This window comes from Procambarus clarkii, chromosome 84 (genome assembly GCF_040958095.1).
Source record: "Procambarus clarkii isolate CNS0578487 chromosome 84, FALCON_Pclarkii_2.0, whole genome shotgun sequence".
Lineage (NCBI taxonomy): Eukaryota > Metazoa > Arthropoda > Malacostraca > Decapoda > Cambaridae > Procambarus > Procambarus clarkii.
The window spans coordinates 13592400-13606014 of NC_091233.1; the positions used below are offsets into that span (position 1 = coordinate 13592400).

The window sequence follows — 13615 nt, forward strand, 5'->3', positions numbered from 1 at the left end:
CATGGTGTTGTTCGGCACACTACCTGAGCATAGAGTTGTTAGACACACTACATGAGCATGGTGTTCTTAGGCACCCTACATGAGCATGGTGCTGTTAGACACACTTCCTGAGCATGGTGTTTGGGACACTACCTGAGCATGGTGTTGTTAGACACACAACCTGAGCATGGTGTTGTTAGACTCACTAACTGGGCAGGGTGTTGTTAGGCACTCTACCTGAGCATGTTGTTATTCACATTACCTGAGCATGGTGGTGTTAGTCACACTACCTGAGCATAGTGTTGTTAGTCATACATCCTGACCAAGGTGTTTTTAGACACAATACCTGAGCATGGTGCCGATAGACACAATAACTGAGCTTAGTGTTGCTAGACACACTACCAGAGCATGGTGCTGTTAGATACACTACCTGAGCATTGTGGTGTTAGGCATGCTACCTGAGCATTGTGGTGTTAGGCACACTACCTGAGCATGGTGTTTGCGACACTACCTGAGCATGATGTTGTTAGATAGACTACCTGAGCATGGTGTTGTTAGTCACACTGCATGGGCAAGGTGTTAGACACACTACATGAGCATTGTGTTGTTAGTCACACTGCCTGAGCATGGTGTTTTTAGCCGCACTACCTCAGCATGGATTTGTTGGGCACACTACTTGAGCATGGTGGTTTTAGTCACACTACCTGAGCATGGTGTTTTTAGACACTACCTGAGTATGGTGTTAGGCACACTATCTGAGCTTGGTTTTTTAAAACACACTACCTGAGCATGTTGTAAGACACACTACCTGAGCATGGTGTTGTTAGACACACTACCTGATTATGGTGTTTTTAGACACACTACCTGATTATGGTGTTTTTAGACACACTACCTGAGCATGGTGTTGTTAGACACACTAACTGAGCATGGTGTTTGGGACACTACCTGAGCATGGTGTTGTTAGACACACAACCTGAGCATGGTGTTGTTAGACTCACTAACTGGGCAGGGTGTTGTTAGGCACTGTACCTGAGCATGTTGTTATTCACACTACCTGAGCATGGTGGTGTTAGTCACACTACCTGAGCATAGTGTTGTTAGTCACACATCCTGACCAAGGTGTTGTTAGTCACACTACCTGAGCATAGTGTTTATAGTCACACTACCTGAGCATTATGTTAGGCACACTACCTGAGCATGGTGTTGTTAAGCACACTACCTGAGCATAGATTTGTTAGGCACACTACTTGAGCATTGTGGTTTTAGTCACACTACCTGAGCAAATGTTTTTAGACACATTACCTTAGGATGGGGTTAGGTACACTACCTGAACATGGTGTTGTTAGACACACTACATAAGCTTGGTGTTGTTATACACACTACTCGAGCATGGTCTTGTTAGACACACTAACTAAGCATGGTGGTGTTAGACACACTACCTGAGCATGGTGTTGTTAGACACACTACCTGAGCTTGGTTTTGTTAGACACACTACTTGAGAATGGTGTTTTTAGGTACACTACCTGAGCATGATGTTCATCACACTACTTGAGCATGGTGTTGTTAGACACAGTACCTGAGCATGGTGTTATTAGACACACTACCTGAGCATGGTGTTGTAAGACACTACCTGAGCATGGAGTTGTTAGACACACTAACTGAGCATGGTGGTGCTAGACACACTACCTGAACATGGTGTTGTTAGACACACTATCTGAGCATGGTGTTGTTAGGCACACTACCTGAGCATGGTGTTATTAGACACACTAGCTGAGCATAGTGCTAGACACACTACCTGAGCATGGATTTAGACACACTACCTGAGCATGGATTTAGACACACTACCTGAGCATGGTGTTGTTAAGCACACTACCTGAGCATGGATTTGTTAGGCACACTACTTGAGCATTGTGGTTTCAGTCACACTACCTGAGCAAGTGTTTTTAGACACACTACCTTAGGATGGTGTTAGGTACACTACCTGAACATGGTGTTGTTAGACACATTACATGAGCTTGGTTTTGTAAGACACACTACCTGAGCATGGTGTTTTTAGACACACTACCTGAGCATGATGTTCAACACACTACCTGAGCATGGTGTTGTTAGACACACTACCTGACCATGGTGTTGTTTGACACACTACCTGAGCATGGTGTTGTTAGACACACTACCTGAGGATGGTGTTGTTAGGCACACTACCTGAGCATGGTGTTATTCACGCTACCTGAGCATGGTGGTGTTAGTCACACTACCTGAGCATAGTGTTTTTAGTCAAACATCCTGAGCATGGTGTTGTCAGTCACACTACCTGAGCATGGTGTTTTTAGTCACACTACCTGAGCATGGTGTTAGGCATACTACCTAAATATGGTGTTGTTAGGCACACAACCTGAGCATGGATTTGTTGGCACACTACTTGAGCATGGCATTAGATACACTACCTGAGCATGGTGTTGTAAGGCACACTACTTGAGCATAGTGTTGTTAGACACACTAACTGAGCATGGTGGTGTTAGACACACTACCTGAGCATGGAGTTGTTAGACACACTACCTGAGCATGGTGTTGTTAGGCACAATACCTGAGCATGGTGTTGTTAGACACACTACCTGAGCATGGTGTTGTAAGACACTACCTGAGCATGGAGTTGTTAGACACACTAACTGAGCATGGTGGTGCTAGACACACTACATGAACATGGTGTTGTTAGACACACTATCTGAGCAAGGTGTTGTTAGGCACACTACCTGAGCATAGTGTTATTAGACACACTAGCTGAGCATAGTGCTAGACACACTACCTTTGCATGGATTTAGACACACTACCTGAGCATGGTGTTGTTAAGCACACTACCTGAGCATGGATATGTTAGGCACACTACTTGAGCATTGTGGTTTTAGTCATACTACCTGGGCAAGTGTTTTTAGACACACTACCTTAGGATGGTGTTAGGTACACTACCTGAGCATGGGGTTGTTAGACACACTACCTGAGCATGGTGTTGTTGGACACACTACCTGAGCTTGGTTTTGTAAGACACACTACCTGAGCATGGTGTTTTTAGACACACTACCTGAGCATGATGTTCAACTCACTACCTGAGCATCGTGTTGTTGGACACACTATCTGAGCATGGTGTTGTTAGACACACTATCTGAGGATGGTGTTGTTAGGCACACTACCTGAGCATGGTGTTATTCACACTACCTGAGCATGGTGGTGTTAGTCACACTACCTGAGCATAGTGTTGTTAGTCAAACATCCTGAGCATGGTGTTGTTAGTCACACTACCTGATCATGGTGTTTTTAGTCACACTACCTGAGCATGGTGTTAGGCACACTACCTAAGCATGGTGCTGTTAGGCACACAACCTGAGCATGGATTTGCTGGCACACTACTTGTGCATGGCTTTAGATACACTACCTGAGCATGGTGTTGTTAGACACACTAACCGAGCATGGTGGTGTTAGACACACTACCTGAGCATGGTGTTGTTAGACACACTACCTGAGCATGGTGTTGTTATACACACTACCTGAGCATAGTGTCACACTACCTGAGTATGGTGTTTTTAGACACACTATCTGTGGATGGTGTTAGGTACATTACCGGAGCATGGTGTTGTTAGACACAATACCTGAGCTTGGTGTTGTAAGACACACTACCTGGGAGCCGGTCGGCCGAGCGGACAGCACGCTGGACATGTGATCCTGTGGTCCCGGGTTCGATCCCGGGTGCCAGCGAGAAACAATGGGCAGAGTTTCTTTCACCCTATGCCCCTGTTACCTAGCAGTAAAATAGGTACCTGAGTGTTAATCAGCTGTCACGGGCTGCTTCCTGGGGGTAGAGGCCTGGTCGAGGACCGGGCCGCGGGGACACTTAAGCCCCGAAATCATCTCAAGATAACCTCAAGATAACCTGAGCATGGTGTTTTTAGGCACACTACGTAAGCATGATGTTAGACACACTATCTGAGCATGGTGTTGTTAGACTGACTACCTGAGCATGTGGTTGTTAGACACACTACCTGAGCATGGCTTTAGATACACTACCTGAACATGGTGTTGTAAGGCACTCTACTTGAGCATAGTGTTGTTAGACAAACTAACTGAGCATGGTGGTGTTAGACACACTACCTGAGCATGGTGTTGTTAGACACACTACTTGAGCATGGTGTTGTTAAGCACACTACATGAGCATGGTGCTGTTAGACACACTTCCTGAGCATGTTGTTTGGGACACTACCTGAGCATGGTGTTGTTAGACACACTACCTGAGCATGGTGTTGTTAGGCAACACTACCTGAGCAGGGTGTTGTTAGGCACTCTACATGAGCATGTTGTTATTCACACTACCTGAGCATGGTGGTGTTAGTCACACTACCTAAGTATAGTGTTGTTAGTCACACATCCTGACGAAGGTGTTGTTAGTCACACTACCTGAGCATAGTGTTTATAGTCACACTACCTGAGCATGGTGCTGTTAAGCACACTACCTGAGCATGGATTTGTTAGGCACACTACTTGAGCATTGTGGTTTTAGTCACACTACCTGAGCAAGTGTTTTTAGACACAGGTCCTTAGAATGGTGTTAGGTACACTACCTGAGCATGGTGTTGTTAGACACACTACATGAGCTTGGTGTTGTTACACACACTACCCGAGCATGGTGTTGTTAGACACACTAACTAAGCATGGCGGTGTTAAACACACTACCTGAGCATGTTGTTGTTAGACACACTACCTGAGCTAGGTTTTGTAAGACACACTACCTGAGCATGGTGTTTTTAGACACACTACCTGAGCATGATATTCAACACACTACCTGAGCATGGTGATTTTAGACACACTACCTGAGCATGGTGTTGTTAGACACACTTCCTGAGAATGGTGTTGTTCGGCACACTACCTGAGCATGGTGTTATTCTCACTACCTGAGCATGGTGGTGTTAGTCACACTACCTGAGCATAGTATTGTTAGTCAAACATCCTGAGCATGGTGTTGTTAGTCACACTACCTGAGCATGGTGTTTTTAGTCACACTACCTGAGCATGGTGTTAGGCATACTACCTAAGCATGGTGTTGTTAGGCACACAACCTGAGCATGGATTTGTTGGCACACTACTTGAGCATGGCTTTAGATACACTACCTGAGCATGGTGTTGTAAGGCACACTAACCGAGCATGGTGGTGTTAGACACACTACCTGAGCATGGTGTTGTTAGACACACTACCTGAGCATGGTGTTGTTATACACACTACCTGAGCATAGTGTCACACTACCTGAGTATGGTGTTTTTAGACACACTATCTGTGGATGGTGTTAGGTACATTACCGGAGCATGGTGTTGTTAGACACAATACCTGAGCTTGGTGTTGTAAGACACACTACCTGGGAGCCGGTCGGCCGAGCGGACAGCAAGCTGGACATGTGATCCTGTGGTCCCGGGTTCGATCCCGGGTGCCAGCGAGAAACAATGGGCAGAGTTTCTTTCACCCTATGCCCCTGTTACCTAGCAGTAAAATAGGTACCTGAGTGTTAATCAGCTGTCACGGGCTGCTTCCTGGGGGTAGAGGCCTGGTCGAGGACCGGGCCGCGGGGACACTTAAGCCCCGAAATCATCTCAAGATAACCTCAAGATAACCTGAGCATGGTGTTTTTAGGCACACTACGTAAGCATGATGTTAGACACACTATCTGAGCATGGTGTTGTTAGACTGACTACCTGAGCATGTGGTTGTTAGACACACTACCTGAGCATGGCTTTAGATACACTACCTGAACATGGTGTTGTAAGGCACTCTACTTGAGCATAGTGTTGTTAGACAAACTAACTGAGCATGGTGGTGTTAGACACACTACCTGAGCATGGTGTTGTTAGACACACTACTTGAGCATGGTGTTGTTAAGCACACTACATGAGCATGGTGCTGTTAGACACACTTCCTGAGCATGTTGTTTGGGACACTACCTGAGCATGGTGTTGTTAGACACACTACCTGAGCATGGTGTTGTTAGGCAACACTACCTGAGCAGGGTGTTGTTAGGCACTCTACATGAGCATGTTGTTATTCACACTACCTGAGCATGGTGGTGTTAGTCACACTACCTAAGTATAGTGTTGTTAGTCACACATCCTGACGAAGGTGTTGTTAGTCACACTACCTGAGCATAGTGTTTATAGTCACACTACCTGAGCATGGTGCTGTTAAGCACACTACCTGAGCATGGATTTGTTAGGCACACTACTTGAGCATTGTGGTTTTAGTCACACTACCTGAGCAAGTGTTTTTAGACACAGGTCCTTAGAATGGTGTTAGGTACACTACCTGAGCATGGTGTTGTTAGACACACTACATGAGCTTGGTGTTGTTACACACACTACCCGAGCATGGTGTTGTTAGACACACTAACTAAGCATGGCGGTGTTAAACACACTACCTGAGCATGTTGTTGTTAGACACACTACCTGAGCTAGGTTTTGTAAGACACACTACCTGAGCATGGTGTTTTTAGACACACTACCTGAGCATGATGTTCAACACACTACCTGAGCATGGTGATTTTAGACACACTACCTGAGCATGGTGTTGTTAGACACACTACCTGAGAATGGTGTTGTTCGGCACACTACCTGAGCATGGTGTTATTCTCACTACCTGAGCATGGTGGTGTTAGTCACACTACCTGAGCATAGTATTGTTAGTCAAACATCCTGAGCATGGTGTTGTTAGTCACACTACCTGAGCATGGTGTTTTTAGTCACACTACCTGAGCATGGTGTTAGGCATACTACCTAAGCATGGTGTTGTTAGGCACACAACCTGAGCATGGATTTGTTGGCACACTACTTGAGCATGGCTTTAGATACACTACCTGAGCATGGTGTTGTAAGGCACACTAACCGAGCATGGTGGTGTTAGACACACTACCTGAGCATGGTGTTGTTAGACACACTACCTGAGCATGGTGTTGTTATACACACTACCTGAGCATAGTGTCACACTACCTGAGTATGGTGTTTTTAGACACACTATCTGTGGATGGTGTTAGGTACATTACCGGAGCATGGTGTTGTTAGACACAATACCTGAGCTTGGTGTTGTAAGACACACTACCTGGGAGCCGGTCGGCCGAGCGGACAGCAAGCTGGACATGTGATCCTGTGGTCCCGGGTTCGATCCCGGGTGCCAGCGAGAAACAATGGGCAGAGTTTCTTTCACCCTATGCCCCTGTTACCTAGCAGTAAAATAGGTACCTGAGTGTTAATCAGCTGTCACGGGCTGCTTCCTGGGGGTAGAGGCCTGGTCGAGGACCGGGCCGCGGGGACACTTAAGCCCCGAAATCATCTCAAGATAACCTCAAGATAACCTGAGCATGGTGTTTTTAGGCACACTACGTAAGCATGATGTTAGACACACTATCTGAGCATGGTGTTGTTAGACTGACTACCTGAGCATGTGGTTGTTAGACACACTACCTGAGCATGGCTTTAGATACACTACCTGAACATGGTGTTGTAAGGCACTCTACTTGAGCATAGTGTTGTTAGACAAACTAACTGAGCATGGTGGTGTTAGACACACTACCTGAGCATGGTGTTGTTAGACACACTACTTGAGCATGGTGTTGTTAAGCACACTACATGAGCATGGTGCTGTTAGACACACTTCCTGAGCATGTTGTTTGGGACACTACCTGAGCATGGTGTTGTTAGACACACTACCTGAGCATGGTGTTGTTAGGCAACACTACCTGAGCAGGGTGTTGTTAGGCACTCTACATGAGCATGTTGTTATTCACACTACCTGAGCATGGTGGTGTTAGTCACACTACCTAAGTATAGTGTTGTTAGTCACACATCCTGACGAAGGTGTTGTTAGTCACACTACCTGAGCATAGTGTTTATAGTCACACTACCTGAGCATGGTGCTGTTAAGCACACTACCTGAGCATGGATTTGTTAGGCACACTACTTGAGCATTGTGGTTTTAGTCACACTACCTGAGCAAGTGTTTTTAGACACAGGTCCTTAGAATGGTGTTAGGTACACTACCTGAGCATGGTGTTGTTAGACACACTACATGAGCTTGGTGTTGTTACACACACTACCCGAGCATGGTGTTGTTAGACACACTAACTAAGCATGGCGGTGTTAAACACACTACCTGAGCATGTTGTTGTTAGACACACTACCTGAGCTAGGTTTTGTAAGACACACTACCTGAGCATGGTGTTTTTAGACACACTACCTGAGCATGATGTTCAACACACTACCTGAGCATGGTGATTTTAGACACACTACCTGAGCATGGTGTTGTTAGACACACTACCTGAGAATGGTGTTGTTCGGCACACTACCTGAGCATGGTGTTATTCTCACTACCTGAGCATGGTGGTGTTAGTCACACTACCTGAGCATAGTATTGTTAGTCAAACATCCTGAGCATGGTGTTGTTAGTCACACTACCTGAGCATGGTGTTTTTAGTCACACTACCTGAGCATGGTGTTAGGCATACTACCTAAGCATGGTGTTGTTAGGCACACAACCTGAGCATGGATTTGTTGGCACACTACTTGAGCATGGCTTTAGATACACTACCTGAGCATGGTGTTGTAAGGCACACTACTTGAGCATTGTGTTGTTAGACACACTTACTGAGCATGGTGGTGTTAGACACACTACCTGAGCATTGTGTTGTTAGACACACTACCTGAGCATGGTGTTGTTAGGCACACTACCTGAGCATAGTGTTATTAGACACACTACATGAGCAAGGTGTTGTTACGCACACTACCTGCGCATGGTGCTGTTAGACTCACTACCTGAGCATGGTGTTAGGGACACTACCTAAGCATGGTATTAGGGACACTACCTGAGCATGGTGTTGTTAGTCACACTACTTGAGCATGGTGTTGTTAGACACACTAACATAGCAGGGTGTTGTTAGACACACTAACTGAGCATGGTGTTGTTAGACACACTAACATAGCAGGGTGTTGTTAGACACACTAACTGAGCATGGTGTTGTTAGACACACTACCTGAGCACGGTGTTGTTAGGCACACTACCTGAGCATAGTGTTGTTAGATACACTACATGAGCATGGTGTTGTTAGGCACACTACCTGAGCATGGTGCTGTTAGACACACTTCCTGAGCATGGTGTTTGGGACACTACCTGAGCATGGTGTTGTTAGTCACACTACCTGAGCATGGTGTTGTTAGACACACTACCTGAGCATGGTTTTTTTAGGCACACTACCTGAGCATGGTGTTGTTACGCACACTACCTGCGCATGGTGCTGTTAGACTCACTACCTGAGCATGGTGTTAGGGACACTACCTAAGCATGGTATTAGGGACACTACCTGAGCATGGTGTTGTTAGTCACACTACTTGAGCATGGTGTTGTTAGACACACTACCTGATCATGGTGTTGTTAGTCACACATCCAGAGAATAGTGTTGTTAGTCACACTATCTGAGCATGGTGTTTTTAGTCACACTACCTGAGTATGGATTTGTTGGGCACACTACTTGAGCATGGTTGTTTTAGTCACACAACCTGAGCATGGTGATTTTAGACACTACCTGAGGATGGTGTTAGGCACACTTCCTGAGCATAGTGTTGTTATACACACTACCTGAGCATGGTGTTGTTAGACACACTACCTGAGCATGGCTTTACACGCACTATCTGAGCATGGTGTTGTAAGACACACTACCTGAGCATGGTGTTGTTAGACACACTAACTGAGCAGGGTGTTGTTAGACACACTAACTGAGCATGGTGTTGTTAGACACACTACCTGAGCACGGTGTTGTTAGGCACACTACCTGAGCATGGTGCTGTTAGACACACTTTCTGAGCATGGTGTTTGGGACACTACCTGAGCATGGTGTTGTTAGTCACACTACCTGAGCATGGTGTTGTTAGACACACTACCTGAGCATGGTGTTTTTAGGCACTCTAACTGAGCATGGTGTTATTCACACTTCCTGAGCATGGTGTTGTTAGTCGCACTACCTGAGCATGGTGATTTTAGTCACACTACCTGAGCATGGTGTTAGGCACACTACCTGAGCACGGTGTTGTTAGGCACACTTCCTGAGCATGGATTTGTTAGGCACACTACTTGAGCATGGTGGTTTTATTCACACTACCTGAGCATGGTGTTTTTAGACGTACTACCTGAGGATTGTGGTAGGTACACTTCCTGAGCATGGTGTTGTTAGACACACTACCTGAGCTTGGGTTTGTAAGACACACTACCTGAGCATGGTGTTTTTAAACACACTACCTGAGCATTGTGTTAGACACACTACCTGAGCTTGGTGTTGTTTGGCACACTACCTGAGCATGGTGTTGTTAGACACACTACCTGAGTCATGGTGTTGACACACTACCTGAGCATGATGTTGTATGACACATGATCTGGGCATGGTGTTGTTAGACACACTATCTGAGCATGTTGGTGTTAGACACACTATCTGAGCATGGTGTTGTTAGACACACTACCTGAGCATGGTGTTGTTAGGCACACTACCTGAGCATAGTGTTGTTGCACGGTGCCCAATTGTTTCCTCCTCCACCGGGAATCAAACACGGAACCCTAGGACTTCGAATGCCGAGCGCTGTCTACTCAGCTGTCAGGCTCATAAGTTCACATATTTACAATTATATAAATATATGTTCTCACATAAATATGTATTCGACAAATTTTATAGCATATATGAACCTGCACAATAACCTGTTTTGGTGATAATTGTGGCACTAAATCCATTGAAATCTGTTAAGAATTTTTTTTCTTTAATAGCAGACTCTTTACTTTATAATGTTAAAAACTAATTGTAATTTATATTTGTTGTATATTTAGACTTTAATAATGTTAATACTTTCATTTACCTGACCTATACTAGTATTATATTTTACTAGTGCTGCCTTAAAGACAAAACGGGTAAATTTGGGTCCTGTTTTTAATATATTTTGTACTGTTGTTATATATGGTGAAAGCTATTATTCTATGTACACCTCGGCTACATCACTTGGCTTACATCAGGCTCAACATGCACCTGAACTTTGCCATGAACATTAACGATAGGTTATATTACACAGAGTTCTTCCCACAGGTTGACGGAAGGTGTGATTATGGTGATGTGGTCCGGGGCGATGTGGTTCATGGAGGTGATTGCCTTCTTAGTGGCATTCAACAGCGTCGAGCCCTCACGTGCTTGGTATAACTGGCTGTGGTATATTCCCTCCGGCTTGAACTGCCTGAGAGGGATAGGCATCCTCCTCATCGTGGTGTTGACGCCTGAGAACCGAGGCAAGCTGGCGCGAACATTTAACAGAGTGATCCGGTCCATGACGGCTTGCTGCATCTCCCTGGATCCGACGGCTCGCTCCACGTCTTCTGATGTCAATGCGGTGGGCATCCGGCCTTCCAAGATGCGTATAGACGAGGGATTTGATCTAAACGCTGATGTCACTTCTGATGTGACATCAAGTTCTTCATTAGATGCTTCTAAACTCGGGCCAGGAAAAGGTGAGGCTGACGTGTCAGCCAAACGTTATAAAAAATCCCAGTGAAGTTTGCCTACTGTTTTACTGCTAGCAAGTGACCGTAACCATGCCACCGCTGCCCACTGGATGGGTGTGGTGTGCATAATTGAAAAACCAAACTATATTTTTATGTCTAACTAGTTTGCCACTTATCTACGGTGTGGCAAACTACACCCATCCACCCACTGGATGGGTGTAGTGTTCATAATATTAAACTAAACTCTTTTTTTATGTCTAACTGATTTGACACTTATCTACGGTACGGATATGTGCCCCAGAATATATTACTTAAAAAACATTTGCTAGTAGTGAACACAGAAATCAGGTATCCTTCCTGCTGGATATTTGGAATTAATAAGAAATTACTATGACAAAGAGATAGCATGTTGACAACAATCATTATAATTCCTATGGCAATGAGATCTACGTCATAAGAGCTGTGTATTCAGACTGACTGTGGTCAAGTCGAGCCTCTTAATCTGTGTATGTAAAATGCTGCGGGTGCCCAAATTTCTCTAACGGCATGGTATAATTACACTAATTCTTCAAATAGTTTTTCTCATGTAAAATTTGTTATATAAATTTTGGAAAAATCAATCTGACCGCTCTGATGGTAAAGTGTAAGGTTTTCTATGACTATAACACCTGTTCTCTCCTGCCACAACTGTAAGGATTTGTATAAATCTCTGATAAACAGGTTCTAGATCTAAATCTTGATTATATTTATAAACAATATTATCTGTCTGTTTGTAACGAAGGGCAACAAGTCACCATTGGTACACTTGCCACAATCACTCACCATAATGGTTGTTAATAACTGATAGAAGAAAGGGAGAGGGAAGGAGGGAGAACAGTAAGAGGAAGAGAGCGAGAGGCCAACATGACTCGTCGTTACATGTTAGTTCGTGCCTTTAGCCAGACGTTTGGGGCAAGCCTCACCAAACATTGCAGGGTGACTCATTTGTGTGTGGGGATGGTCAAAGGCGAGTCTGAGTGGAGCTCCAGGTCCGCCGCCCTGTTCAAAAAATATCAAATCTTCGTCCTCCCTACCATTCCCACGTCCTTCCTATCATTCGCCACTTCCCTGTTTCCTTGTCCTCCCCACTATTCTCCATTACCTTGTCCCATCTTCCCCACCATCCCCAACTCCCCTGTCCCTTCGTCCTCCCCAGCATTACCCCCTAACCTGTCCGCTTGTCCTCCCTACCATTCCCCACTCCTATCCCCTCGTCCTCCCCACCATTCCCCACTCCCTCGTCCGATGCATTCCCAAATGATCTGATGTTCCCGTGAGAAAATATAGAACATCAAATGATCTGATGTTCCCATCACTGAAATATAAGAAAATCAGTAAAAAAACGTAATGAAAAACAATGAAAAAATAAAAAAGTATACTATACTCACAAAATGAATGGTATGGTAAAAATACAGCTTAATTTCAATGCAATGTTACACAAAATAATTAAATCAAAATGAAAAAAATCCAAATCTATGAAAATTCAATTTATCAATGAAATCGGAAACATTGAAATGAAATTGTAACATATTTTGTATAGCGTGTGTTGCTCTTATGTGCAATAGATGGCGCTTGTTTTCTAAAAAGCATGTTTTTAACAAACAGGTGTGGCATCTATACTTATACTCACGAAATAAAAGGAATAGTAAGAAACACAGCTCAATTCCAATGCAATGTCAATCAAAATAATTAAATCAAAATGAAAAAATCGAAACCTATGAAAATTCAATATGTCAATGCAGTCGGAAACATTGAAATGGAATCGTAACACATTTAATATAGCGTGTGTTGCTGTTATGTGCAACAGATGGCGCTGTTTCTTAAAAAAATTATTTTTTTACCAGTCACAGGTGTAGCATCTATATTTATACTTATGAAATGAATAGTATAATAAACAACACAGCTCAATTCCAATGCAATGTCACACAAAATAATTAAATCAAAATGAAAATAAATTTAAAACTATGAAAGCTCAATATTCAGTGTATTCAGAAACATTGAAATGGAACTGTAACATATTTAATATAGCATGTGTTGCTATTCCATGCA

General features: G+C 44.2%; 1 protein-coding gene across 1 annotated transcript in view; it reads left to right on the forward strand.

Annotated features, from left to right (window-relative positions):
* Positions 1 to 13268, forward strand: part of LOC138358504 (probable G-protein coupled receptor Mth-like 1) — a 112429-nt gene extending 99161 nt beyond the window's left edge. Inside the window, exon 4 of the mRNA XM_069316482.1 lies at positions 11118 to 13268. Coding sequence (XP_069172583.1) covers positions 11118 to 11577 — 460 coding nt within the window. The 3' untranslated portion in view covers positions 11578 to 13268. The remainder of the gene's footprint in view (positions 1 to 11117) is intronic.
* The last annotated feature ends 347 nt before the right edge of the window (positions 13269 to 13615 follow it).